The sequence below is a fragment of the Drosophila teissieri genome, chromosome 2R (assembly GCF_016746235.2).
Source record: "Drosophila teissieri strain GT53w chromosome 2R, Prin_Dtei_1.1, whole genome shotgun sequence".
Taxonomy (NCBI): domain Eukaryota; kingdom Metazoa; phylum Arthropoda; class Insecta; order Diptera; family Drosophilidae; genus Drosophila; species Drosophila teissieri.
The window spans coordinates 12706136-12733423 of NC_053030.1; the positions used below are offsets into that span (position 1 = coordinate 12706136).

Here is a 27288-nt window from a genome sequence, read left to right on the forward strand (position 1 = left end):
GGTTTGGTTCGGTTTTTAAACGCCAGGCTACTGCGAACCAATGGTTTAGTGAAAAGACAAACATCACTCTGTTCAGACGCTTTTTGGAGTCAGAAAATCGCAAGAAAACATAAGGTACAACTTTTGGAAGGAATAACTCTTATCATCAAATAACACACAATGGGTAAGTAGAATGAGTAATGGCAGATTATTGTAAAGAAAGTAGTTTCGCAAGGCCATGGTGTTAGGGCGCAAATTGTAATTTGACCTGAAAGACTCGAAACAATTTCGACCTAATCAAAGAAATCAAAAAATATATTGTTGATAGGAGTTAAACTTCAATATATTATTGTTAGATTTCTTTGATTTGATGAATGGTGTGCTATTCATTGCATATTAGATATAGTAATAACAAACTGGTGTGTAGCATATAAATCCCCATTTACGGGCGAAAAAATCCACCAATTCGGTAATTCGCTGATTTGGCATTGTGATTTTTTCTCTGTCCACATTAGCCGGAAAAAAAAGCAAAGAGCATTGAGTGACTTCTTATGGTTCTTTCTTGATTTTTTTACACTGTGTTACATGCCTTACATGCGATTCCATTCGGTTTCGCTCCGGAGCGGCTTGTACTTTCGTTTGCTTTCTTTCCAGGCGCCGTGCAGCCAGGAGGAGTTGTGACCGTTGGTAGGACGAGTGCAGTGAGCCCAGGGTGACAACCCTACGCCTCTGTGAAACCCCCAATCCCACTTGATCCCCGCCCCCAGACCACCAAAGACCACCCAAAACCACAAACCGTACAGCAAGCGAAATACGTACACAGAGAAAAAGCTAAGAGAGTTGAGTGTAGAATGAATCATTCAATTTTATCTGGTAATCATTTTGTATTAAACACCCTATCAATTTGAAGTTGATAATGCAGTTTTATCTTTTACGTTTTTACCTTTTGAAGAAGTATAAAGTAAAATAATCTTAAATTGTTCAATTACATTACAGTTGTGTTGATATAGGTTGACTATCTATTATAAGAATATTAAAATAACAAGTTATGAAAAGTATTCAAATAACATAGTGGTTAGTGATTAAATAGAATAGTTTTATTTTGATCAGAATCTTAAGAAAGTTCAAAGAAAGTATTACGGTGATGCTCTCCAGATTTCGCTCTGTGTACGGATAGGTTATCTTATCGCGAGGTATCGAACTTATCGCCATTCTGCCTCTCTCCTTGCAGACAACACCTGGGTGCACTCGTCTCCACACAGCCCCCTGCCCCCTTACGCGGTAATTGGTGGCCACGACTCGGACCGCACGCCCATCTATGTGGGTCGATCCTTTCACGAGGGCGAGAATCTGCCGGCCAAGGTGATTCCGAGCAAGGGCTGCGCTTATGTGGCCTACGGTGGTGCGGAGCACAGGAAGACGCACTACGAGGTGCTAGTGGGTCAGGGATTCGCCTGGGTGCCCAGTGCCAGTGGCGGTGTGCCACCGAACGCCGTGCGAAGTGGAACGACGCGTACGGGTGAGCCACTCTACGTGGGACGCGGACATCATGCCGGAAGCTTGACGGTGGGCAAGGTACATCCCTCGCACGGCTGCCTGTACATTCCGTTTGGCGACCAGGAGGTGCGCATCAACACCTACGAGGTGCTCATCAAGCAGCAGCACGACGTCTGGGTGCCGGCCTCGCCCAGTTACACTCCTCCGGGTGCCGTGATCGCCGGACACGACTCCGACCGCACGCCGATCTACGCCGGAAGGGCGCTGCACGAGGGCGAGATGCTGCCCGCCAAGGTGGTGCCGAGCAAGGGAACCGCCTACGTCTGCTTCGGCGGCTACGAGTTCCAGAAGCCCGGCTACGAGGTGCTCACCGGCTACGGATATGTGTGGACCAATTGCGGCCACCACATTCCACCCAACGCCGTCACCACGGGTCGTGCCCGCAATGGAGAGCTGCTGTACTTTGGACGCGGACACTACCAGGGCAGCTTGACTCCGGGTCTGATCTCGGCCAGCCAGCGATGCCTCTACATCCCCTACGGCGGACGGGAGATTCGCGTCAACTCCTACGAGGTCCTCTGCAGACAATAAGTTAAAGGAACGGAACCCTACAGATACCACGTGCATTTAGCCCCGATCAAAATGTAATCGCACCCAATAAACTGACTGTTAACACCCAAGGCATTTGTGTTCCTGCTATTTTAACTTCAAATTTACTATAGTTATATGGATTATCAGATCAAAACCTACTTCCAAATGGATTGATGGTTGTATTAGACTGGTTCTACAAAATTTATGAGCTAAGATAGTGGCCAGCTATGAAGGTCATTTCCTTATATCTTTATCAAACTTATTGCATTTCCAGAATTGGCTTTTAGAAAAAAAAAAGAAGGTTAACTGCTTTTAAAAAGTGTGAATATGATAGATTACTAAAAAATATTATAGAAACTTGTATTCAATGATAGAAAAGAAATTTAAATGGGATTTTAAATAATAGCCAATTGATGATCTGGATCACTTCTTTTTTGCAGCCTACAAGTGGGTTCAATCCTCCGCCTACTCCTCCCTGCCCGAGGAGGCAGTGGTGGGCGGCAACGACGAAGACGGCGCCATGATTTACGTGGGCAGGGCGGAGCACGAGGGCGACATGCTGGTCTGCAAGGTGGTGCCCAGCAAGCAGCTGGGATTCATTTCGCAGCGAGGAGAGGCTCTGCCCAAGGACATCTTCGAGGTGCTGTGCGGCCAGAATCTGGTGTGGATCAAGTGCTACGACCATGTGATTCCGGAGAACGCTGTGCTCTGCGGACGCACTTCGCTGGATCAGCCGGTGTACATTGGTCGTGGCCACTACGAGGGTCACCTGATTATCGGCAAAATCTCCTCCGTCCATCGCGCTCTTTTCATCGCATTTCGCGGTGCCGAACGGCGCCTGGACTCCTACGAGATTCTGGTGGAGCAGCGTAGAGTGGTGCCAGGCTGGCAGCTGCCACCACCTCCTCCCCTAGAGGAGCCGGAAAAGTGTCCGCTCACACCGCCGCCACCGCCATCTCCACCGGCAATGGCGCCGCCACTGTCTGCCAAACCATATCCCTATCCGCACTTGGCTGCCATGCCATTTCCTGACAGGCCTCCGGCTTACACACCCACTCCAGATCCACTGCCGCCCGTTGGCGGTGTGGCGGTGCTGCCGAGTCCAACCCCACCGCCGCCAGCGGGAGGAGTGCTGGTCATGCCACGACCACCACCGCCGGCAGGTGGAGTGCTGGTCATGCCACCTCCTCCTCCCTCGTTCACTCCTGCTGAGGTCACTGCGGCGCCACCACCTTCGTTTGTTCCTGCCGAGGTCACTGCAGTGTCCGTTCCCGTGGGAGCATCGTTTACACCCGCCTCCACCTATAATCCCTACGAGGCCGGATGCTCGTCCTACACTCCGGCCGAATGTGCTGCTCCTGCGGCATATGACGCCTACGGCTACGGCAACAACTATGACATTTGGGTGTCCGCCGAACCGGGCTATTATTACTCCCCCGATGCCGTGATCGGAGGTCATGACAGCAACATGGAGCAATTGCTGGTGTGCAGGGCCTACTACCGCGGTGTCCATGTGCCGGGCAAGGCCATTCCCAGCCAGGGATGTGGCTACATAGCCCACGGGGGTCGCGAAATCATTGAGCCCTCATATCAAATGCTGGTGGGCAGGGGCAAGTACCACTGGGTGCCATCCTACGGCGGCAACGTTCCACCCGGAGCAGTAGTGGCCGGCACAACACCTGGCGGAGCACCACTCTACATTGGACGGGGTCACTACCGCGGCAGCTTGACCCCCGGCGTCATCGAGACCTACAACCGATGCCTCCAGATCCCATTCGGTGGCCAGGAGATCCGTCTGAGCAGCTACGAAGTTCTGGTCAGGAGCGATATTTACCACGGACAGCAGGCCATACGCCTGGTTTACTGAAGTCGCGTTCAACCTGAGAAGTCCGAGAGCAGCTAGGCCATGAAAGTCCTATAAAGATTATTTATTTCTGATTATATCCTATACATATCTTTGAGTAATGTTGCACAGTATTTATTTCTATAAAATCATTCATAACTTTGTGTAATGTTTCAAAATATTTATTTCTATAAATTCATACATAACTTTGTGTAATGTGACAAAATATTTATTTCTATAAATCCATGCATGTCTTTGTGCAATGTGGAAAAGTGTGCACTTAACTTTCAGATGCATTTTTATCAACCACATTACTATATTTATACACCCACTGAATATTAAGTGCAACTATATTTGCATATGTGCAAACACTTTAATATGAAACTACCTCTGGAAATACCTTATAAAGATTACCCTATGTGTAAACTGCTTTAGTAAATAAATCTATTGTTTATTTACGGGCTGAGATACTTGTGCACTAATTATATTGACTCACTTTTAAAGTTTGTTTTGAAATAAATGTTTTATTTATTATATGACTTGCGTTTTCCATTATTTGTTTTGGTTTGGATTTGTTATTATGTGCGTTCTACCATGTGTACAGTATTATTCTTGGGTAAGTAATTATGTCATAAAAAAAATCTTTAACTTTTTTCCAAGACGTATATGCAAAATCATAAAGTCCAAACATCTTCCGCCTTAACCCAGAAATTACAATTAGCAGATGATAGCTCAACGATTTGCGGGCACGAGAGTTTAAGGTCAACATAAAATTGTATCACGTAGAATATAAAACTAAGCTTAATGTGCGGAATTAAAAACGCGGTCTTCCCAGCGCAGAACTCCGTATGCTAGAAACCTCCTTGAACCCACATGGGGTTTACGATTAGGCCAAACTGGCATTTCCCACAACTACCCGTTATTGGTCAACACCAGATTTCCTTAAGCGGTTCAGGTTTTTCGACGTCAACTCGGCGCAAGATGAAAGAGAAGAAAGAGAAAGGCGAAACAGGTAAGAGTAAATATGAGCGAATGCGTCATAATCGTACTCTAGAAATGCACTGCAAGAAATGGAAATATTTGCTGACTTTAAAATAATAATTAATAATAATAATTTTTTTGTTGTTGATCCTTTTAAAAAATATAAATTAAATAATACGCATATCTATTATGTATGTCAATATATCATACTTAGATAATTGTACCTATACCGTAATAAAGTATACTAGATCGTTGAAAGTATGTAACACAAAAGATTCGACATATAAGTATATATACTTGATCAGGATCAAAGTTGAGTCGATCTAGCCATGTCCGTCTATCTGTACGTATGAACGTCAGGAACTTTAAAAGCTAGAAAGTTGAGATTCCGCATGCAGACTTCAGAGACATAGACACAGCGCAAGTTTGTTGACCGAAGTTGCCACGCCCACTTTTGAAAAATGTTTTAATATTAACTCATTTTTTTAAATTTTACTTGTAGTTGAAACTGTTGAAATACATTTAGGTTAATCCTTAAATTTTTAAAATCAAATAAATTAATTAAAAACGTAATAAAGCTTATCATTATCATAATAAATGTAATTTTAACAGTAACATATATTTCCAGACGAAAACGCATTGTTGATACGAACAATGAAAGCCAGAAGTCAGATTCAAGATTGAGCAAATAAGCAATTTTCCACTGAGTACATAAACAAGTACTTTCGCCAAGAGTTAATATACACCTTTGTCCAATTTCTTTCCCACGTCTATAAATATGCACGAACTTTTGGAGTACTAATCTGGTTTGCCATAGATAACAAGGGTAATATGGACGCATTGGACTAGGTCCGTAACCAAGAGAACATTTGAATGGAACCGATTTCAATCGCCTGCCAAACTATTTCGCCATCTGATGCCAAGTGGTCGAAAACACCAGACCGGGACGCAATTATCTATTGGAATAGCCTTGTCTAAATTGGCCACAATTCGGCTTATCAGACTTGCTAAAAAACACAGCGCCAGATGTGTTGGTGTTTTGATATTTTATTTTAGTGCGGCTATGGGCCATAGGAGTGCTTACAACTGTCGATAAGATTGCAAACGAGATGCCTTTGGAAATTTTTTGTTTTGCAAATCGTATTGCTTGGAGATACCCTTTGATACCCCTCGAGGCGAGGCAGTTTCCGCTTGGACAAGACCTAAGTGAAATGGTGAAATACGAACCATAAACCAGCAGATTGACGGCGAAAGAATTGGACCATGTGCCATACTGAATCACGATATTATCAGTATTTTTCAGACTAAGTAGTGTTTTATATTTGGATTGGGGAAGTCGCTGGGCAGCGTGAGAATGCCGCTACCACGCTTAAGCATCCAGGTATTTCACTGCACACCTGAGCGCCGGTATGAATCACGGTTTTCGCACGCGATACAGATACAGATACAGATTTCTTCTCGGTTAGTCCCCCGATCTTGCGAATTCAGCTTAAAACCGTTCGAGAGGGGAAAACCATGCGCGCAAGTGGAATACGCTTAGTCTTTTTTGTTTTGGCCCAAACCCGACTGCACTGTCCATAGATTTATGGACACACTGAGGAGTAAACAAATACCGGTTACGAAACTGATAACAGCCCAGCGTAACGCCGTATTGATGGTACCTGCTTAAACTATCTAATCTGCATTGGCTCTATCGGCCATAATGGCGCTGTTTGTGGTTACAGGACAGCGGCCAGGAACCAGTATTGTTCGCTAGATGGAATGGCAAGAAGGGAATGGCAAGTGGCTGCCAGGCGGGGGATTGGAAATCCCGATTAGTTATACGATCGGCTTTATAGCCACCCGAGACCGAAGACCGAACAGCGAACACCGAACACCAAAGACCCGATATCCGAGAACCGAGGAACCAGAGATTCTGGAACCGAGCTGTCGTCGCAAGCATTCGATCTTTGGTTAGTCCAGTTCAGATCGCGCACTCGTCGGCTTCAGACGTCTTCTTGAGCACTTTGCAGTGCCAATAGGGCTCTCTATTACTCGTAGAGGAAATACATATAAAGTCTTTGGGCGATCGCGAGTTTCATCAGTTGGTCAAGTGTCCACGGAAGATCGGCACGTGCTAAGTAAGTGCCATGTAGCAAGTGAATTGATTCAGCTTCGCAATCCATTTGCGACATTAGTGCGTTTCCAAACACAAGTGAATAAGTTTGAATCGAATCTGAGTAGCCAGCCGAGTGCAGCTGAGGAGTGGGCTTTGCCCAGTTCCTTGGATCTTGAGTGCAAGCCGTTGGCAATTGACAATCGCAATCAACACACAAATATCTCGCTTTCCAATTGCGCTTAATTTATTAATTTATGGACGCTTTTTCATTCGCGCAATCGAGCTAATTTCCTTAAATTGACTTGGGAAAATTGTTTTTCGCTGATTAATCAGCCCTTTGCTCCGCGTCTAATAATGTCTACGATATTTTATGTAATACGTAAAGATACATTAATTATCACACACTTAAGCGTGATAATTGCTCCCATTTTTATCAACATTACTTATGTTAATGGTATTATAATTACGTATTTCCAAGATGTTGCGATACATTGATTTCCATTTAATTCAGTGCAAGAAAAGTGCATGTACAAAGAAATCAGTGAAATTAATGAAAGAAGAAAATAGTTTGAAAGGCATAATTTAAGGATAAAGCCAGCTTCTTAAAAATCCGAGCCAGCATTCGTTTTCCATTAAGTTTTAATGGACAAATGGTTGAAATATTTTTAAAAACTCAATCATTCTATTGTAAATGTACCCAGTAACTTTCCTGGGATAACGTGTTTACCTTAAGAGCACTGAACTCTTATTTGCGAATTTGAATCCAAGATAGTAATCAGTCTATAGCTCAGTTTGCAGATAAAAAGCCTCGGCAACTGGGCGTGTTTGAGGTTCGCGTGGTTAAGTTCTTTAATTGATGGAGTCTAAATTATAGCCCCCAATTTAAAGCTTAGATATCAGGGCAGCGCAAAGTGTTCTCAACTGATTGTTAACTTTGTTCTTAGGCTTGATTGCTATAGCGATTATAGAGATACTTTACTGCAGTATCGCCTTATAGACACAATGGCGAAGAAGGAGGACTCACAGTTGCCACAGGCTGGTGACTTTCAGCTTAAGGACGGATCAGTCCCTGATGAGGCACGGAAGTACGGTTACTTTGATCTGGTGAGTGCTGCCTCCTTGTCGGGATCGATACATGTTCTATATCCTTTTTGTTCTCGGCTCCATAGTTCAGATACTCAACCATGTGCGAGCGTTGGCTGTTGATATTCAGCATGCTGGTGGCCACCGCGGCGTCCGCATTCATTCCCTACTTCATGATCATCTACGGGGAGTTCACATCCCTGCTGGTGGACCGAACAGTGGGCGTGGGCACATCCTCTCCTGCCTTTGCTCTGCCCATGTTTGGTGGCGGCAAGCAATTGTAAGTCCTAACTAATAACATAGGTCACCAGGATTACCTTCTAACACCATATGTCCTGCAGAACAAATGCCAGCAAAGAGGAGAACAACCAGGCGATCATTGATGATGCGACGGCCTTTGGAATTGGCAGTCTGGTGGGATCTGTAGCCATGTTCCTGCTCATCACCCTGGCCATCGACTTGGCCAACCGGGTAGCCCTCAACCAGATCGACCGCATCCGAAAGCTCTTCCTGGAGGCCATGCTGCGTCAGGACATCGCCTGGTACGACACCAGTTCGGGCTCCAACTTCGCCAGCAAAATGACAGAGTGAGTTTCAGTTTCGTCTCAACATATAACTAATAACCATATAATCATGATCTTATTACATTGTAATGAATATTCATTAGCTGAACTAGTACATTACGCAATCAAAGTAGCAATCCGACTTACTACCATCAATATGGCTTAAAATGATTGAACCAATTTATTAGTATCGCAATTCCCAGCCAATTTTAGGAAGCCACCTGAGAGTTTTTAAGTTAATTAAATACATCATGCCGATGAATTGGCCAATATATATATTCAATTCATTCAAATTGCTTTCAATTGTAAAATTAAAAACTAAAAACTATTTTTGTTACTCATAGATGTAAACATTTTCTCACCTTTTAAAGCTATTTTGGTAATTGTGATTACATAAACTTCACTATTTTTTTCAATTTGCAGAGACCTGGACAAACTGAAGGAGGGCATTGGCGAGAAAGTGGTGATCGTGGTTTTCCTGATCATGACCTTTGTGATTGGAATAGTGTCCGCCTTTGTCTACGGCTGGAAGCTCACCCTAGTCATACTCAGTTGTGTGCCGTTCATCATCGCAGCCACCAGTGTGGTGGCGCGCCTCCAGGGATCGCTGGCCGAGAAGGAGCTGAAGTCCTACTCCGATGCGGCCAACGTGGTCGAGGAGGTGTTCAGTGGAATTCGCACGGTGTTCGCCTTCAGTGGTCAGGAGAAGGAGAAGGAACGCTTTGGAAAGCTGCTCATTCCCGCAGAGAATACGGGTCGCAAGAAGGGTCTCTACTCGGGCATGGGAAATGCCCTCTCCTGGCTGATCATCTACCTGTGCATGGCCCTTGCCATCTGGTATGGTGTCACGCTCATTCTGGACGAGCGTGATCTTCCCGATCGCGTTTACACTCCTGCCGTGCTGGTCATTGTCCTGTTCGCCGTGATCATGGGTGCCCAGAATCTCGGTTTCGCCTCGCCGCACGTGGAAGCCATTGCGGTGGCCACGGCAGCTGGCCAGACCCTGTTCAACATCATCGATCGTCCGTCGCAGGTGGATCCCATGGACGAGAAGGGAAACAGGCCGGAAAACACCGCTGGACACATTCGTTTCGAGGGCATCCGCTTCCGTTACCCCGCCCGACCAGATGTGGAGATCCTCAAGGGTCTGACCGTCGATGTGCTTCCGGGTCAGACGGTGGCCTTCGTGGGCGCATCTGGGTGTGGCAAGAGCACCCTCATCCAGCTGATGCAGCGGTTCTACGACCCCGAGGCGGGCAGCGTCAAACTGGATGGACGGGATCTTCGCACACTGAATGTGGGCTGGTTGCGATCGCAGATCGGTGTGGTGGGCCAGGAACCGGTTCTCTTCGCCACCACCATTGGCGAGAATATCCGATACGGAAGACCATCGGCCACTCAGGCGGATATAGAGAAGGCGGCGCGAGCGGCCAACTGTCACGACTTCATCACGCGTCTACCCAAAGGCTACGACACCCAGGTGGGCGAGAAGGGCGCCCAGATCTCTGGTGGCCAGAAGCAGCGGATTGCCATTGCCCGCGCTCTGGTTCGACAGCCCCAAGTGCTCCTTCTCGACGAGGCCACCTCTGCCCTGGATCCCACCTCTGAGAAGCGGGTGCAAAGCGCCCTGGAACTGGCCAGTCAGGGACCAACCACTCTGGTCGTGGCCCACCGCCTGTCCACCATCACCAATGCCGACAAGATCGTCTTCCTCAAGGACGGTGTGGTGGCGGAGCAGGGCACGCACGAGGAGCTCATGGAGCGGAAGGGGCTCTACTGCGAGCTGGTGAGCATCACCCAGCGCAAGGAGGCCACTGAGGCGGACGAGGGAGCAGTGGCCGGGCGGCCTCTGCAGAAGTCGCAGAACCTGTCTGACGAGGAAACCGACGACGACGACGAGGATGAGGAGGAGGACGAGGAGCCGGAGCTGCAGACATCGGGCAGCTCCAGGGACAGCGGATTCAGAGCCAGCACGCGACGCAAGCGTAAGTACCAGAAATTGGAGTAAATATTGGTTTTACTAACCAATGTTATAAGTTCTAAGATGATCGTTATATATAGTGTAATTGAATTTTTAAGGAACTAATTCTTAATTAACTAAAAAATCCAATTCAAATGATTTACAGGTCGCTCGCAGCGCCGCAAGAAGAAGAAGGACAAGGAAGTGGTGTCCAAGGTGTCCTTCATGCAGCTGATGAAGCTGAATTCTCCGGAGTGGCGTTTCATAGTGGTCGGAGCCATTGCATCCGTGATGCACGGCGCCACATTCCCGCTTTGGGGTCTTTTCTTCGGCGACTTCTTTGGAATCCTCTCCGACGGCGACGATGACGTTGTGCGCGCCGAGGTCCTGAAGATCTCGATGATCTTCGTTGGCATTGGCCTGATGGCGGGATTGGGCAACATGCTGCAGACCTACATGTTCACAGCGGCCGGCGTGAAGATGACAACGCGATTGCGGAAACGGGCATTTGGAACGATTATTGGTCAGGAGATTGCCTACTTCGATGACGAGCGGAATTCAGTGGGAGCACTGTGCTCCCGCCTGGCCAGCGATTGTGCCAACGTTCAGGGGGTAAGTTGCAAGTCTAAAAGTTAGTTGTCACAGAACCACTAACGTTTTTCTAAATTCCAGGCAACCGGAGCTCGCGTGGGCACCATGCTCCAGGCCGTGGCCACTCTTGTGGTCGGAATGGTCGTCGGTTTCGTTTTCTCCTGGCAACAGACGCTGCTCACACTGGTCACCCTGCCACTGGTCTGTTTGTCCGTCTACTTGGAGGGCCGCTTTATCATGAAGAGCGCCCAAAAGGCTAAGGCATCGATCGAGGAGGCTTCCCAAGTGGCCGTCGAAGCTATTACCAATATCCGAACGGTCAATGGTCTTTGCCTGGAGCGTCAGGTGTTGGATCAGTACGTTCAGCAGATCGATCGTGTGGATGTCGCCTGCAGGCGCAAAGTTCGCTTCCGTGGTCTGGTTTTCGCTCTGGGACAGGCGGCTCCCTTCCTGGCTTACGGCATCTCCATGTACTATGGTGGTGTGCTGGTGGCAGAGGAGCGAATGAACTACGAGGACATCATCAAGGTGGCCGAGGCTCTGATCTTTGGCTCCTGGATGTTGGGACAGGCGCTGGCCTACGCGCCGAATGTAAACGATGCCATTCTGTCCGCTGGACGCCTGATGGATCTCTTCAAGCGCACCTCCACGCAGCCCGATCCGCCACAGAGTCCCTACAACACAGTTGAGGTGAGTCATCTTCCCAGACCAACTCTTGATACATTACCCCAATCGAAACTGAACATTATGTTGGAAACTCAAAATACATTCTTTTCAGAAATCCGAGGGAGACATTGTCTATGAAAACGTGGGCTTCGAGTATCCGACCAGGAAGGGCACTCCCATTCTGCAGGGCCTAAATCTTACCATCAAGAAGTCGACGACGGTGGCTCTTGTGGGTCCATCTGGCTCCGGCAAGTCCACCTGCGTGCAGCTGCTGCTCCGCTACTACGATCCCGTATCGGGATCCGTGAATCTGAGCGGAGTGCCGAGCACGGACTTCCCGTTGGACACACTGCGCTCCAAGCTGGGCCTGGTATCCCAGGAACCTGTGCTCTTCGATCGCACCATAGCAGAGAACATAGCGTATGGCAACAATTTCCGGGACGATGTGTCCATGCAGGAGATCATTGAGGCGGCCAAGAAGTCCAATATCCACAACTTTATTAGCGCTTTGCCCCAAGGCTACGACACCCGGTTGGGCAAGACGTCGCAACTGTCTGGAGGTCAGAAGCAGCGCATCGCCATCGCTCGAGCGTTGGTCAGAAACCCGAAGATACTCATCCTGGACGAGGCCACCTCTGCGCTGGACTTGGAGAGCGAGAAGGTGGTGCAACAGGCGCTGGATGAGGCCAGATCCGGCCGCACATGTCTGACGATCGCGCATCGTCTGACCACCGTGCGCAATGCGGATCTCATCTGTGTGCTTAAACGCGGCGTGGTAGTGGAACACGGCACCCACGAGGAGTTGATGGCGCTGAACAAAATCTACGCCAATCTCTACCTCATGCAACAGGTGGCGGGCTAACACAGCGAGCTGGAGTGATAATTATTTAGGCTTTAATTTAGTATGTACACTAGGCTAATTGAACATGTTGAAGTATTACAAAACAAATAGAAAGATTAGGCCAACTACTGTCGACTACAGTCGACTGTCTACCAGGGGTCCGGGATTGGCCAGGGCGTTACGTCTCTCCTGGATGGCGAAGGTGAGTTTACGGAATGGACCCAGCGGCAAACCAAGTGACTTGAGGTCCGACTCTGTGAGCAGCATCAGCGTCTCCAAATCGATCTCTTGCTTCTGAAATCTGAAATGGTAAAGGAAGATGCAGATGAGTTGAATACACAATGCATTTCTGGCAATTTTAATATTGGTACTCACACTGGCAGGTATTCTTCCAGGGCCCAGACGGCCAGGAATCGCTGCAAGGCACTACCTCCGGCCTCCCGGTCATCGTCGTCATCATCGCTATAGACATCGTGACCGCCGCCCTCCGAGTCCGTATCATCCGAAAGGTTCAGGTACAAGCGACCCTTTCCTCCGCCATTTCGTGACTTTGGAGGATTGCTGCCCGCATTCCGCATCGTGGATGTGGAACTGGTGTCTGTGTGTAGTTGGAGCTGACTCAAAGCCGCGGTTACGGATCGACGGAAGGCAATGCTGCCCAACATGGTGGGTCTGTCAAAGAGTCCAACAGGCCGCTGCAGTGTCACTTCCTCGCCTAGTTCCTGGGTTAACTGACCATCGCCCAGAATATCCGGCTGCGAGAAGGAACGCGCCAAAGCCGAGCTGTAGCCACTGCGGCTATCGCTGTGGTCCAACTCATCGGCCTCCATGCACTCGAAAACATCGCTGATCTTGCCGCGCTTGCCGACACTGTCCTCGTTGGAACTGAATGTGCCCACGTACAGCACTTCGGAGTCCCGCTGCAGACCCGTCAGCGATGTAATGGTCCGCTTTCCATCCGGCTCCACCTCACGCACCTTGAAGCCACCGTCTGTGTCGCTGGGAATCTTGGAGTGTGGACATGTGCTGCTGTGCTGCTTTTGCAGCTGAGATGGTCTCTTTTGCACCGTTCCCGCTCGACTGGCTATCGTGGAGCCTCCGCTGCTGCTGCTGCTGCTACCGCTTCCAACCAGATCGCTGAACTTTGTGGGCGGCGGTGTATCCCTTGTTGTCTTGTTCAGATTGCCCTGGCTGGACCAGATCTTCTGCTTGAGAGTGGACAGCATGTTGCCGGTTTTGCTAGAGCCACTGGGCGGGCTTAGGTCTGAGTACTCCGGATCCTGACGCTGCTGTTGCTGATTCTGCCGTTTCATGTACTCCCGCACACGTTTCTCGCAGTTCTTTTCGGCCAATTCTTTCAGGGCCTTGCATTTTTTTCTGTAAATTAAAGCAGTTTATAAGTATATAAAGAGAAATTAACAGGAATGGTTTGCGAATCATAAAACTTACTTTTCAGTGGACTCAAAGTTGGTGAAGGCCACATCCAAGTAGCGCAGGATCTCGTCCCTGCCATTAATAGCCGCCAGATCCTTGGCGCTGTGCTTATCGATATCCAAGGCATAGATGTTTACGCCAAATTTCACCAGAAAGTCGACGCAATGCAAATGACCCTTGGCGGAGGCCAAGTGCAAGGCTGTGTTTCCGAACTGATCGCATTTGTCGGGGTCGCCACTGAAAAGATTATTGTCAGTTAATAAGAAGCATCAATTAATCGATTACGCACCCCCTGCCGCACAGCAGACGCAGTGCATCCAGCCGGCCCTCGAAGGCTGCCCACATGACCGGCGTCATGGAATCACTGTCCTTGGCATTCGTATCCTTCCGGGTGGCTGCTGCCAGCACATCCAACAGCCCATCTTTGGCGGCTCTAAGCACAAAAGATTGATCCAGAAAGTTAATGAGTCTTGTGCATTCCGTTGGCGATAAGATAGAGCCAAATTAATTGCATGTACTCACTTGTGGAACCGATCCGATGACATACTCGTCTGTGTTATCTTTCAATCAGGTTGGCGCTGGAAATTCTCGAATCGATCTGAAAGGAATCCAAGGCCAGATGAATAGGCTTTTCATTATACATTCTATTCCTTCACATCAGACATCTAAGATTCTCAAAAGTAGGTCACAACTACAACACCAGACACATTCACACACAATTCTTGTTTGCTTCAATTCAAAATGATGACTTTAGAAAAGTTGTCCTCCGAGCTGCAAAAGATGACACTCTCTGACTTTTCAAGCGAAGGATCAACTTGCCATAAATCTGCAATAGAGACAACTTTGGGTTCCTACAGCAAATTCAAAGATTCAGGAATTGTAAAGCAAACAATGAAGCAAAAGGTCCAGCTCCGAAAAGCAAGGATTCAACACCCCTTTAAAGTAAGTCGTGCTGAAGGACTGGATTGGGCTCACAGAATTCTGGACATCGAGGAAGAGGCGGAATCTAACTGGGCAAAGATCTTGACTAGAAAGAAGGCATCTGGTAATACTTACGACCTTAAAGCCATGATGAGCGAGTGCGAAAATATTTGTGGTGCCGGAAATGCCACAGATTTGTCAATCCGAAAAGCGGATATGCCACAGGAACAGTTTAATCCGATCCCAAAGGATCCTAAAACGGCCTCCCCGACCTGTGAATGTGATAAACTAGAGGATATTTTCCCTTATGGAGATGCTCAGACACAGAGCCAGGACGAAGTTAATGTCGACGAGCTGGCCTGCTACTTCGAAAATATGGCCAACATACCCAAGAGTCTATCGCTCAGTGCTGAAATGATGTACACCTAATATTGGTAATGGGAAGTGTAAATTGTTAGATTTGAAGGAATAAAAAACTTGCATATTTTGTACTATATTTTAGAGTCATGAAATTGATTTTTAGGGTAGATGTCCAAAGTAAGGTTTATGTATTTCAATGTTGGGTGATGTTGAGGATCCGTAAGAAGGAATATTGCTTGTATTAAATTTAGACATATATTTCACATACTTCTTTTTACTTTCAGCTTTTTAATGTGTTTATCGTGTGGTTGGCCAATTAAACTGAGCCCGAAGATGATCCAAATTCCCCGCTGAGCAGACTGCCCTTTTTCCCAGCACTTGTACCAACGTTCACACGTTTCGAATTAATAATCCAAAAAAGAAAAGTGTAGAATCACAGGCCCACCACACATACGCACGCACACAGGGAAAACATTACCCATTTACTGCACACGACGGAGTTTGAGTTTGGCTTACATACCAACGGCCAACTACCAAGTTCACTCAACCTTGCTGGCTGGTTTTCGAATTGCCCAAAACAACCGAAAATCGAGGCAGTCAACCATTTACTTATTTACCATGGGTACACACACTCACTTGTTACCAGTTAGTTGTCCCGGTTCAAGACCACTTTTCAAATGCAGGATTTCAAATTGGATTTTCCCACTCGGGCAGCCTGACACTTTTCTTTTTCGTTTTCTTCTGCGATCGGTAGAATATGCACGTTCCGAAAGCCGTTACCCGGAAGCACTTTCTACCGCTCCGACTGCATGTTGTTGAATGAAATTGTTAACTTGGCTCAAACTTCGGCGCTCACATTACGCACAGTGGTCGAGAATGGCGCATATCCACAGCTGAATATAAATGAATGTTAGCAATATTGAAATTTCTTTATAAAAAATAGTGATAAGCTAAGATCAGCATTAATCGATTCTAAATGCTTTTAGAATAATTAGTTATGATTTTTTAAAATTTTAACTACTGTGCCAAATCAACTTTTTTGGCCCATTGTGACTCTCTCTCTAACGATAGGGTGTTGCCAGACCGAAATCGTTACGACTATCGTATACAAGCAACGTAGAGCAGTGCAGCCCTGGTTGACTAGTGCCGCCCTGGTCCGATTGCCAGAAAAAAACAAGACAAGTGAAAAAGCGAGATAAATCAAATTAAAAATATCGTACAAAATTGTAGTTAAACAAGCGCTGGAACACGGCGAACTGAAAATGTGAATGAAAACCATCAGCTAAGAGAGACGAGCGCGATTTGGTGGCACCAAATGCTGCAGTTGCAACCTGCACATGTATGTGTATACGCGTGAGTGTGCGTTTGCGTAGGAGGCACCAAAATAACAACAGCAATCGCAGTGACAACAAAGAATCGGAATCGGAATCGTACTTGTTTGTACTCGTAGAAAACGTACTTGGAATCGGAATTGGAATAGCCACTACCATATGCCAGAGGAGGGAATCGCAGTGCCAATGCATAGTTAATAAATTCCCAAGGAGCTATACGACCAGCAGACCTCAATTGCAATTGCACGCCCTCGACAAATCACAGTGTCTCAGCCAAAACGAAACTGGAAGCCATCAAGCGCTCCTGTTAAGCAAACAAGCGACTGCAGGCGGAGCACGGGGGAGGAGAAGGACCTGGTGGTGCACCAAGCACGCCCGCACTATGGGCAATTGCCTGAAATGCTTCCAGTCTGCCGCCGAACAATCGATGCCAACGAACGCCTCGTCCCCCAATTCACACAATTCCAATTCCAACGCCTGCCAGACGGCCACCAGCATTGCAAATTGCTACGAATCGGTGGGCATTAATCCCAATGCCAACGAGCGCTGCGCCTTAGGTGGGTATTCTAAAGTTAATAACCGCATTGTGATCCAAAGTCTAAGAACTTTCCTTTATTCCGCCCCACGCTCTCTAGAAACCGATGAACTGCTCTCTAGCCGAACTCCACTCAAGCCAGCAAAAGCAAACAATTGTGATACTAAGCGTAATAGTTTTAAGTCTTTAGGTTTGCTTAATGGCAGTGCGCCCACCATGAGCGATATCATAACAACTGGTGAGTCAGCGTTCATCCGAGTGCCTTGGCGGAATACTCATTCGATGTTTTATACTCAAATAGCTGTCAAGGAATCAATGGAGGTATCGCACCAGACGCTGAGCAAACTATTCGACGCGTACAAAGATCCGGACGACGAGGACATGATACTCACAGACGGCATCGAGCGATTGTGCAATGACCTTAACTATCAGCCCGATGAGTTCGCAATTCTCGTCCTGGCCTGGTGCCTGGACGCCTCGCAGATGTGCCGCTTCACCAAGGCGGAGTTCATTGAGGGTCTGCACAAGATGAGGGCGGACACAATAGCCAGCATCCGGGTGCGGCTGGAGCAGACAATCGAGATGCTCAAGGCGGACGCCGAAATGTTCAAGCAGTTGTACCGCTTCACATTCCGGTACGCTGTTCTCACTGCTGACAACATGCAGTATCTAAATAGCATCTCTAATTTCAGCTTTGGTCTGGAGCCCGATCAGCGCGTCCTCTCACTCGAGATGGCTATCGACCTGTGGAAACTCGTGTTCACTGTACAAACACCTGATCTCTTCTCCAACTGGATACACTTCCTCGAAAAGCACCCGAATATTCGCCGCATACCGAAGGATACATGGAACATGTACCTCAATTTTACGGAACAATGTGATATACAAAATTACGATGATACCGAAGCGTGGCCCAGTCTCTTCGACGACTTTGTCGATTACGAGAAAAACCGGGCGCTGGTTTCCTCGGGCATCCACGACGATGACAACAACAACGACGATCCCCTGCAGAGCCACGTGAAAGCCGAGGATCCGGGTCTCGTGTCATAGTAGCCAGTCTCCAGTCTCTTCAGGGCCAAGCAACGTTCAACTCGCCAATAGAAATTAAAGAATGTACATTTTCATCTTCACTGACGACTCGCTCTCTCTTGCTGCTGCTTAAGATCCCCTGTGAAAGAACAACCTTAAAACACCCGTGGCCACTGAAAACGAACGATGCGGTGCTGGCGCTGCTTGAGGACGGACTCTCCAACTGCCATCAATAGCCAGCTCTTATTATGGCTGGCCAACATTCTGGCCGGAGCAACAACGGACGCATTTGTTTATGTAATTAAAGACTTATCGACAAGAATTTTGGAAAAGCTCAATCATCGGAAACCACTTGTGTATATAACTAATTGACTTGAAGGCGGAGCAGAAGGCAGACCGTATAATATTTAGCAATTAATTGATGTATTATTTTAAACAAGATTGCAACATTTTATGGCACTTAACTATTTAAATGCATACAATTACATACTTAACTGTAAGTAGTGGATGTGAATTAAATAAAACCAATTAAAAGAGTAATTAAATAGGCGAATTGCATTTGTTTATTATAGCAAGGCGCATTAGATACACAAGATAGATAATAGTTGGTCAATAATGGGGATGTATTCAAATCAACCGCCAATTGCCTAGCCTATCGATAACCGAATCGGCAGATTAGACCGATAGAAATACTAGCATGCAACCGTGACACTGGTACATTAAATTGCTATTTTGGTTGGCCTGATAAAATTATAAAAATCATCGCGAACGCAGCCAGCTGGCTATGATTAAGTGTTGAGTGCATCGCACCCCCGCACACCCCACTTGACCGAGTCCACGCCAGGTGGAAATGATAGCCGTCTGCAGTGCATTCTCGATCCAGTGATTCACGGCGTTGACATTGAAAAACAAACGCAATGCCAGCACAGTGGGCGTGAGCAGGCGGAAGGGGTGTAATTGCCAGGAAGGGCAAGGATTCAGCGCAAGGACACGGTCGATAGGAGCAGCTGGCCAGTGTCCAACGTCCACGATGCCCTGCGAAAGTTGCGGCGTGGAATTCACGGTGTTCCGTCGCAAGCGCGCTTGCTTCGACTGCAAGTGAGTAATGAATGCCTTGTGCATATGACTGTCTCAGATATCGGGGAATCACCGACATTTTCTAATCCCCCACTAGACGCTACTACTGTGCCAACTGCATTGCATCCAGGCGATGCAAACGATGCTCCGTATTCGCCCAGCGTCCTCTGTCAAGGACAGATCTATTGAAGCTCAAGCCCAAGGACCTGATTTTCTATCTGCAGTCCAAACACATCTCTACTGAAGGCTGTCTAGGTGAGTAATACATCCGGAAGTTCCCCCCTGAATAAAGAAACATCTAGCATAAACCACTTAACACAATTTTTTCCGCAGAAAAAGAGGAGCTTGTGGGACTGGTTCTTACCCACGTGGCCCAGGTTGACAGGAGCCGAGGCTCGAACGCCTCCTCCAACAGTCCGGGTCGCGGACAGGCCAACCCCATCGACAGCCTTAAACAGTCGTGCCAAAACTTCTTCTCCAACCTAAGCGATAACATAAGTGACTCGCTAGCCTCGTTTGATTCCAAAGTTACCACAAAGCCGCCGGAGAGCAGGCAGCCGGAGGTGCCCACCCACATTTTCGAACAGCCGCGAGTATCTACGCGTGAGATTCCCACTTATGCCAGTGCCGTTAACGGCGGACCACAACGCGTGCATGTCCAACAGCAGGCCACAACCAGCAATGGGGGCAGTCAAAGCAGCAGTAGTCCCTCAACTTCCACGCAGGCATCAAATAATCGCGATGCCAGCAGAAGCAGCCAGGCCCAGGTGGCCAATCAGGAAGAGAAACATGAGGAGCAGGAAGACGCGGAAAGCAAGTCCGACTGCGAGTGCTCAGACGAAGAGATTATGGCCACGTTCAGTGAGCGTGTTTCGTTGTCGCTCAAAACTGATACCAGTGGCCGGAGAGCTAATGCTGCCACAGAGCCCAGTCCTGTTGGTCTGGCGACCGGAGAAAACGGACCTACAGGGAACACAGCACCTAGTCCGGGCTGCTCCAAGCCGGGCTCAAGTAGCTCCAAGGCGGATGCCTCATCGCAGTCTAGTTTTGAGGAGCTGGGCGCCATTGGCGGCATCTCCGACGAAAGCAAGGCCACCACGGACACCAACAGCAGTCACCTCGATCAATGGCAGGTGCTGGAGGTAAACCGCATCGAGGCTGTGGAAGAGACGCCGACCACGAGTGCCGCTGAGGAGATTTTAGAGGTGACATTGCGCAGCAGACCAGCGGTCGACGGCGACGATAGTCAGATGGGCGAAAGCACTCAGACACTGAACATTGAACAGCGTCCGGCCAACCCAAGTCCGGCGTTCATTCCCGCCGCACCGCAGCGCACAAAGAAGGTCACTCGAAGACGATCCGATGGTTACTTGAATCGCCGCTACCATTCCAGCGACGACGAGTCACCTGTGACGCCAGGTGGACCTGGCCTAAGCCTGGGGCTATCTACGCTCAGTGAACACCCAGAGCACGGCCTGCATCCGCACTCCCATCGCCAGAGCTGCCAGCGCTGCGGTAAAAACAAGACAAACATTCGTCGACATGTTGAGAGAATGCGACGCCATCTGGAGAACTCGCAAATGTCCGAAGAGGACATCAAACGGGAGCTTCAGGAGTTCCTCACGTACCTGGAGCAGCGCACCAAGTCGGTGGACGTCTCCGATGCGGACAGCCACGCGGTATCACCTCTCAGCGTGGATGCCATCAGTGTGGCTGCTGGTGGAAGGTCACCGGACATGCCCATCACGCCGACAATTGAGTTCTCGCCAACGCAGGACGAGGATATCCGCTGGGATGATGACGAGGGCATTCATGTATACGCCGCTCCCTCGGACTTTGAACCGACAGCCGGCATTGACTCACGATTCGTCAATTTGGAAGACTTTGAGGATTTGTAAGTGCTCTGTTCTGTTAAAAATCTATGCATGATTAATGCCTATATATTAATTTATAGAAAAGACTTGGAGAGTTTGACAGTGAAGCAGTTGAAGGAGGTGCTGATGCTGCACCGCGTCGACTACAAAGGCTGTTGCGAGAAGCAGGAACTTCTCGATCGCGTCAGCAGGCTGTGGAAGACCATGCGCGAATGTCCAGGTGAGCTTTGGACTTTGCACTGTAATTTCGCCCTTATAATCATTCAACCATTTACGCAGCTGTTGAAAAACTCGCCACTGATGAGCTCTGCAAGATCTGCATGGACGCGCCGATTGAGTGCGTTTTTCTAGAGTGCGGACACATGGCCACCTGCACGAGCTGTGGAAAAGTGTTGAACGAGTGCCCAATTTGCCGACAATATATTGTACGAGTTGTAAGATTTTTTAGAGCGTAATGATACGGCTAATGGTAATTGGCCACCACAAGCCGCATCCAGCCCAGGTGTACAAGTGTACAGCAGATCCTGATGATGTGACGACAACGTATATGTTTCCTTAAGTGACGAGAGTGCAACAATAATATTAATTTGATTATTTGGTTCTACTATGTAGTATGTTGCCAGTATATATGCCTATATATAGTGTACACCCTGATATCGCTTTCAAAGTGTATTTATCTATTTCAAATGTGAAATACTTTTGCTATTTATTTTGTTTGTTCTTGTTGTTTGTATAAAAACGAGAGGTTATCTAGATCAACTAACATTCCTATAAACCGCAAAAAGATTAAATCTGTTATTAACAGTTGTGAAAAACTCGTCTAGATGCGCATTTAAACAATAAATATTTTCCAATATGAAGCGCTCTGTGGGTCTAGCCATTCGAAGTGGGGATTTTCCCCCAAACAAAGTTAAAGGTACGTCTGGATCATAAAGTCTTATCAAAGCCGATTAAGATTGGTCATTAGTTTTGTGACGGATCTGTCTGTAACTGGGGATTTTCCAATACCTTGAATTTATCGTTTTTAAAAATTCTTGAAGTAGGGTTATTGCCCAAGATCATGAATATATTAAAGAACTTAGAACTCTCCCAAAGATAACCCCAATGCCAAACTAGAGCAGTTCAATTACAACAGTCTTTAATCACGTTAAATAGTAATCTAGGTGTGGTGACGAGAGCTGGGAAACAGCACAATGACTAGAAGGGGAAGAGAGACGAGAGGCGAACCGATTGGCCAGTTCAGATTCGATGGATGCGCAGGTCCAGCGGTGACTCCACGTCCATCTTAACGAAGAAGTCCTCGCTGTGGAGGTAGCTATGCTGTCTTTCGCTTAGCCAATAGCTGGGCGAGAATTCCGCATCCTGTTTGGGTTTCAGCGAGTAATCGCTGGGCTCATTGTTGGAGTCATCGTAGTAGCGGGCGGAGGAGGATGAGCTGGTGGACTCCACACTGCCGGCAGCGGGAAGACACGTGAACGCTGACTCGCTGCTGGCCTCCAGCAGACAGGGTACGCTGGGCAGGGTAAGCGGCTGGCTGGCGATCAGGTGGATGCTGTGCTTGAAGGTCTTCACGTGCTTTCGCAGCGAGGAGGGATCCGTGTACCGCTTCTGGCAGCCGGCCACCTTGCACATGTACGGCTTCTCCATCGAGTGGGTGCGCGTGTGCTTGAACCGATCCGAGGAGTTCGAGTACGCCTTCTGGCAGCCCTCGAAGCTGCACTTGTAGGGCTTCTCGCCCGAGTGCGACCTGATGTGGATCTTGAGGTTCTCCGCCCGCGAGAAGGACTTCTCGCACAGGTGGCAGCGGTGCGGCTTCTCCTTGGTGTGGGTGCGGGTGTGGACGAGCATCTTGTAGCGGGCATTGAATCCCCGCTCGCTGCGCTGGCATCCCCTCCAGCGGCAGTAGTAGAGTCCGTCTGTGAGGCTGGCGATCGCGTGTCGCTGGGTCACGTGCTGCGCCAGGGCATCCAATGTGTCGAAAACTCTGCAAGGATCAAAGGGATTTCGTTGGTTAGTACACGGATATATAGTGGTTTGATTTCGTATCCAAAATTAATGCAATTGCTGACCATTAATACATTTCATCTCTATCAATTTGACCCAAAATCATATTATCAATACTGCTTGGTTTATCAAAACGTCGAGTCCAACAGTGCGACAAATTCCAGTCTGGTGGGGTTTTTTCTGTCGAATTCGTAATCAGTTTTAATGGTAAAACACAGAAAACTGTGTTTTATATTTTTCTAGAATTTCTCAATGCCTTTTTCCAGCGACTCAAAATTCGAAAGAACTGCGTTGCTGATTGTTCCGGTCTATTTCAACTCTAATTTGAACAACAAATCTGCACGTTACAACTTGACCCTTACTTCAAGTCACTTTTGACTGCCCCTTTAGGAATTTTGTTTCATTTTTCCAGAGTGACTAAGTGGCTCTGTAATGGAGTTGCCTCTTACCTATCGCAATCTGTCCAGTTGCAGACGAAGTCGCTGGCGGTGCCGCACTCGCTGCTGCTGCTGCAGGATTTGCTGTCGTCGGGGAACTCCACTGGACTGCGGCAGAGGTCGTCCTGCTGGCCGCGAGCCTTCATGATCACGGACTGGGTGCGCTGGCGGTATCCGTATCCGGCGATGGGACGCGGCGGTGTGATGGGCGGCGTGGGAAACCTGATGTGCTGCATCTGCTGTTGGTGGTGGTGCTGCTGCTGGTGCTGGTGCTGCTGGTGATGGTGATCCGCCAACCAGCTGCCGGAATCCGAGTAGGCAGCTATGTACGGCGGAGTGTTGTACGGCGTGAAGTAGCCGACGGGCGGCTCGTAGATTCCTCTGGCTGGGCCGCTGTTGAAGATTGACTTTTGTACTATATCCATGTTTGTTGTCTGTGGTGGTGGGTGGGTGCTGATCGGGAAATTGGTTGCTTTCGCTAACGCGCCTGCCGATCGAATGAGCCGCTCGCCTGCAGAGGTTCGGGTAATATGCGAAACTCGGCCGGCGATAAGAGGTCGCCCAGACGGACAGGGTACGCTTATCAGCTCCGAAGGCTGCAGACGGGTCCGGCGGGGGCGTGGCGGCAGAGGGGAGGGCGGCAGACGGAACCAAAACACTGGAGCGCCGAAGAGCAGGTGCGTAGCGGAGCGGTGGGGCAAATGGATCTGGGGCAAAAGCACACACTACGTGAGTGAAACTCCGTGCTGGATGGACTGCGACGTGGTTGGATGGCTGGGGGACGACCAGGGGACGGTCTGGGCCCGCTTATCAACGCACAAGTGGAGAGCCAGCCAGTCAGCCAGTCAGCCAGCGAGCCAGTGAGCCAGTGAAGCAGCCAGCCCCACATATGTACACATGCACATGTGTGCGCCCGATGATCGCTCTTTGGGGGGCAAGCCTTATCGCCCGGTGCCGTCTGCCTGCCTGACTTGCACTTCGTACCGCGTAGCGAATTCCCAGCGGCTACCCCCCACCCTGCGAAGTACTCCCACTACCACTCCCCATCCGAATGCCACCCCTTCACTTGAACAGGTGCGTCAATTCTTGGAGTTGCACTAGTGCACTCAGCGAAAAGCCAATGGACTTATTCGCCTGGAAACCCATCTATGTACCTCTAGTGCCTCAGGATGGCTTGTTCTAGAATCAGCAAGATCGTCTTGCATCACTTCCACAAATAGATGTATTATTTAAAACAAAGCCTAGAAACAAAACTTATAAACTAAATAGTTGTATATATAGTTTTAAGACAAAGAATGGAAAGTTTAAACAAGCAATAAGAGGAATTAGAGGATAAGCTTTTTGAAAACTAGTCCATAAACTTAAAAATGTATCTCATTTTTGTATTATTTTATAACAAAGTTAAAACTAAGCATAAGCTATAAACTATTAACTTTGTGCTTCATAAATATAAACTATTGAAAAACACACTAGAGCGTTCACCATTACACTGCAAATAAAAGTTATATACTCTAGCTTAAGCTTTGCGAAACCCTTCATTCTCGTTTATAATTTTATCACATTTTATCTGAAATAGTAAACCCCCCACACTCGCATGCTAGGTAAGCGTACGATCCCGAACCCAGAAATTCATTCTTGGGTTTGGCCGCCGGTTTCACCTCAGTGTGTGGGCGCTGCGTCTGGGACGGCGATAAGGTGGTTATCTCACGCCAAGTCAACAGACGCCGCCACATGCCGCCATGGTTCCATATCTTATGGCCCGAAACTTGGTGCGCCATGACGCGAATGGTTTGGCACGGGAACGGGAATGGCGGGACGCGGAGTTGCGCTCTGCTGGGTGGTGGCTATGGCTATGGCTATCAGCTATCAGCCAGCTAAAGCTATCGGCGTTATCAGGCGGCGGAGGCACTGTCTGGGCCCGTGAATCACTGGGGGAGCAACCTTCGCTCCAAGCCCCAGCGCTGCGGAGCCCACACCCGGCCGCGCACCACCCACTGCGACCAATCGAGCTGTCGGCCAATCGACCAATCCCCACGACGTAATCCGTCCCTGTGCACGGGCCAACGAGTGGGGTCCGTGGCTTACGTAAAGAGACAGCCTGACATCAGGGACTTTGATAAGCCCTTGCCCTCTATCAGCAGTGCGACAGGTGGAGGCGAACGTGGTTGTGGTCGTGGAACTTCGCAGTTCCCATCCCCATCCCCAGTCCCATTCCAGTCCAGTCCCCCCACCAGATGGCGAATCATGATTTATAAATAGATAGGGGACATAATCGGAGCACAACTGCTCGTCGACCAGTCGAGACGCGGTACAGTCGCGCATGGCGAGGTCAGTTCAGCGGAATCTTCCAAAAGCACGGCCTTGAGCACGGCCGTATCGCCTCCCCAAATCGGAGACAGGCAGGCGATGAAGGACCCCAGGCGCAACCTAATTTTTATGTTCTGCCGACAGCGCTTGCCGGCAATTAAATCCGCGCAGAAAATGAGTACAAAAAAATCCAGATTTTCTGGTCGACAGTGTGAACTTTGTATGGCGCGAGCGGCTGTCGATAAGCCAGCTCCCATTGTCACCCGTACTGCCGCACCAATCCCCCCGAGATTGGATCCCAAATCGTATTTCCCCCCTTGGACATTCCCAAAGTCCAGAGGCTTCTCCGCTCCTCGGCTTCTCCGCTTCTCAGCTTATCAGTGTCAGCATGCTGAAAGGAATCGAGAATACCAACGAACATTTGCGAATTTCCGTTGGGGAGCTGGGAGCTAAGCGTGTGCGCTTATTAATTTTCCGTGGTCCGAATCTCGGCGTAAATAAAAACAAATCCGCACCCAACTAGGCGGATAGACACTCGATCCGGCGATCTGGTTCGATCCGGAATGGCAGGGTGCAGTCCGGCGGGCGCAATGATGTTCAATATTTCTATCAAATTAACAACACTCGACCGATAACCGGCGGGGTCTGGATGGCTGGCAAAGGTGGCCTGGTGGTCCGATAAGCCCTCGCAGCAGATTCGCATTCGATCCGAACCGTACCGTTCCGTGGCGATCCGAGCCGCTCCAGCTTGACCGGTGGGCGTGCGCCTGAACCTACGGGTTTATCAGCCAAGATGCACATTTGCAGCAGCAGCACCAGCAGCCGCCGCAGAGAAGGGTCCACTGGAAGTCCAGCCGGCTTATCGCCGCAGTGGGAACCCACTGGGGGCGCTGATATGACTATGGTAGTCCCGCAGAAGGCTAATTACTTTGTTGCCGCCACCGACAGACTTCCAAAGTCCATGTACCGCCAGCCAGCCAGCCAGCCAGTCAGCCAGTCATCCAAACCAGGGACATGCAACCGAGGCATGGAACCGACATACAACTACTCACATCCCGGGCCAATCCCAAATCGTTTATTACAGATGGCCGCTCGAATTCGGCCGACTGGGATCTATTATTTATAGGGCGCTTATCGCCAGACAGCTCTGATATGGCCAAAAAGGAAAAGTTATTAGGCAACGCCAACTGGGGGAACCAAAGGCATAAAAATCGGGGGGGGGAAAAAATAAAAAAAATAAAAAACATTCCAGACATTCGTGGGAGCCCACAGACCCCGGAGCGCAG

At 48.7% G+C, this 27288-nt stretch overlaps 8 protein-coding genes across 13 annotated transcripts; 6 read left to right on the forward strand and 2 right to left on the reverse strand.

The window, feature by feature from the left end:
• The first annotated feature begins 30 nt into the window (after positions 1 to 30).
• Positions 31 to 2156, forward strand: LOC122612560. 2 transcript variants are annotated; one of them, XM_043786264.1, is made up of 3 exons: positions 43 to 163; positions 634 to 666; positions 1211 to 2156. In XM_043786264.1, exons 1-3 carry the CDS (start codon positions 160 to 162, stop codon positions 2065 to 2067), a joined length of 894 nt encoding a protein of 297 aa, XP_043642199.1. In that variant the 5' UTR covers positions 43 to 159; the 3' UTR covers positions 2068 to 2156. The 2 variants fall into 2 exon arrangements, with proteins under 2 accessions (XP_043642200.1, XP_043642199.1); XM_043786265.1 differs by lacking the exon at positions 634 to 666 and having other exon boundaries at positions 31 to 163.
• Positions 44 to 4397, forward strand: LOC122612559 (protein transport protein Sec24-like At4g32640). Its single transcript, XM_043786263.1, has 2 exons — positions 44 to 163; positions 2508 to 4397. Exons 1-2 carry the CDS (start codon positions 160 to 162, stop codon positions 3932 to 3934), a joined length of 1431 nt encoding a protein of 476 aa, XP_043642198.1. The 5' UTR covers positions 44 to 159; the 3' UTR covers positions 3935 to 4397.
• Positions 4398 to 6859: 2462 nt separating this feature from the next.
• LOC122613040 (multidrug resistance protein homolog 49) lies at positions 6860 to 12811 on the forward strand. Of its 2 annotated transcripts, none has more exons than XM_043787002.1 (8): positions 6860 to 7011; positions 7934 to 8093; positions 8159 to 8352; positions 8414 to 8659; positions 9059 to 10620; positions 10762 to 11207; positions 11268 to 11876; positions 11965 to 12811. In XM_043787002.1, the coding sequence occupies exons 2-8, from the start codon at positions 7992 to 7994 to the stop codon at positions 12712 to 12714; spliced, it is 3909 nt and encodes a 1302-aa protein (XP_043642937.1). In that variant the 5' UTR covers positions 6860 to 7011; positions 7934 to 7991; the 3' UTR covers positions 12715 to 12811. The 2 variants fall into 2 exon arrangements, with proteins under 2 accessions (XP_043642937.1, XP_043642938.1); XM_043787003.1 differs by having other exon boundaries at positions 7974 to 8093.
• Positions 12701 to 16211, reverse strand: LOC122613041 (Usher syndrome type-1G protein homolog). 2 transcript variants are annotated; one of them, XM_043787005.1, is made up of 6 exons: positions 16052 to 16211; positions 14650 to 14725; positions 14417 to 14560; positions 14143 to 14364; positions 13069 to 14070; positions 12701 to 12994 (listed from the first exon to the last, which is right to left on the reverse strand). In XM_043787005.1, the coding sequence occupies exons 2-6, from the start codon at positions 14670 to 14672 to the stop codon at positions 12829 to 12831; spliced, it is 1557 nt and encodes a 518-aa protein (XP_043642940.1). In that variant the 5' UTR covers positions 14673 to 14725; positions 16052 to 16211; the 3' UTR covers positions 12701 to 12828. The 2 variants fall into 2 exon arrangements, with proteins under 2 accessions (XP_043642940.1, XP_043642939.1); XM_043787004.1 differs by having other exon boundaries at positions 16045 to 16211.
• On the forward strand, positions 14754 to 15544 carry LOC122613042. The gene has a single exon (XM_043787007.1). The coding sequence runs from the start codon at positions 14869 to 14871 to the stop codon at positions 15475 to 15477; it is 609 nt and encodes a 202-aa protein (XP_043642942.1). The 5' UTR covers positions 14754 to 14868; the 3' UTR covers positions 15478 to 15544.
• A 327-nt stretch (positions 16212 to 16538) lies between the features above and the next one.
• LOC122613914 (DCN1-like protein 3) lies at positions 16539 to 18848 on the forward strand. 3 transcript variants are annotated; one of them, XM_043788331.1, is made up of 5 exons: positions 16539 to 16761; positions 16812 to 17296; positions 17375 to 17512; positions 17576 to 17909; positions 17967 to 18641. In XM_043788331.1, the coding sequence occupies exons 1-5, from the start codon at positions 16724 to 16726 to the stop codon at positions 18322 to 18324; spliced, it is 1353 nt and encodes a 450-aa protein (XP_043644266.1). In that variant the 5' UTR covers positions 16539 to 16723; the 3' UTR covers positions 18325 to 18641. The 3 variants fall into 3 exon arrangements, with proteins under 3 accessions (XP_043644266.1, XP_043644267.1, XP_043644265.1); XM_043788332.1 differs by having other exon boundaries at positions 16539 to 16747; XM_043788330.1 differs by having other exon boundaries at positions 16539 to 17296; positions 17967 to 18848.
• A 75-nt stretch (positions 18849 to 18923) lies between these two features.
• LOC122613913 lies at positions 18924 to 22069 on the forward strand. The gene is made up of 5 exons (XM_043788329.1): positions 18924 to 19401; positions 19478 to 19635; positions 19714 to 21274; positions 21335 to 21474; positions 21534 to 22069. The coding sequence occupies exons 1-5, from the start codon at positions 19334 to 19336 to the stop codon at positions 21707 to 21709; spliced, it is 2103 nt and encodes a 700-aa protein (XP_043644264.1). The 5' UTR covers positions 18924 to 19333; the 3' UTR covers positions 21710 to 22069.
• Positions 22070 to 22396: 327 nt separating this feature from the next.
• LOC122613792 (zinc finger protein GLIS2 homolog) lies at positions 22397 to 24196 on the reverse strand. Its single transcript, XM_043788175.1, has 2 exons — positions 23708 to 24196; positions 22397 to 23238 (listed from the first exon to the last, which is right to left on the reverse strand). The coding sequence occupies exons 1-2, from the start codon at positions 24118 to 24120 to the stop codon at positions 22494 to 22496; spliced, it is 1158 nt and encodes a 385-aa protein (XP_043644110.1). The 5' UTR covers positions 24121 to 24196; the 3' UTR covers positions 22397 to 22493.
• Between the last annotated feature and the right edge of the window lie 3092 nt (positions 24197 to 27288).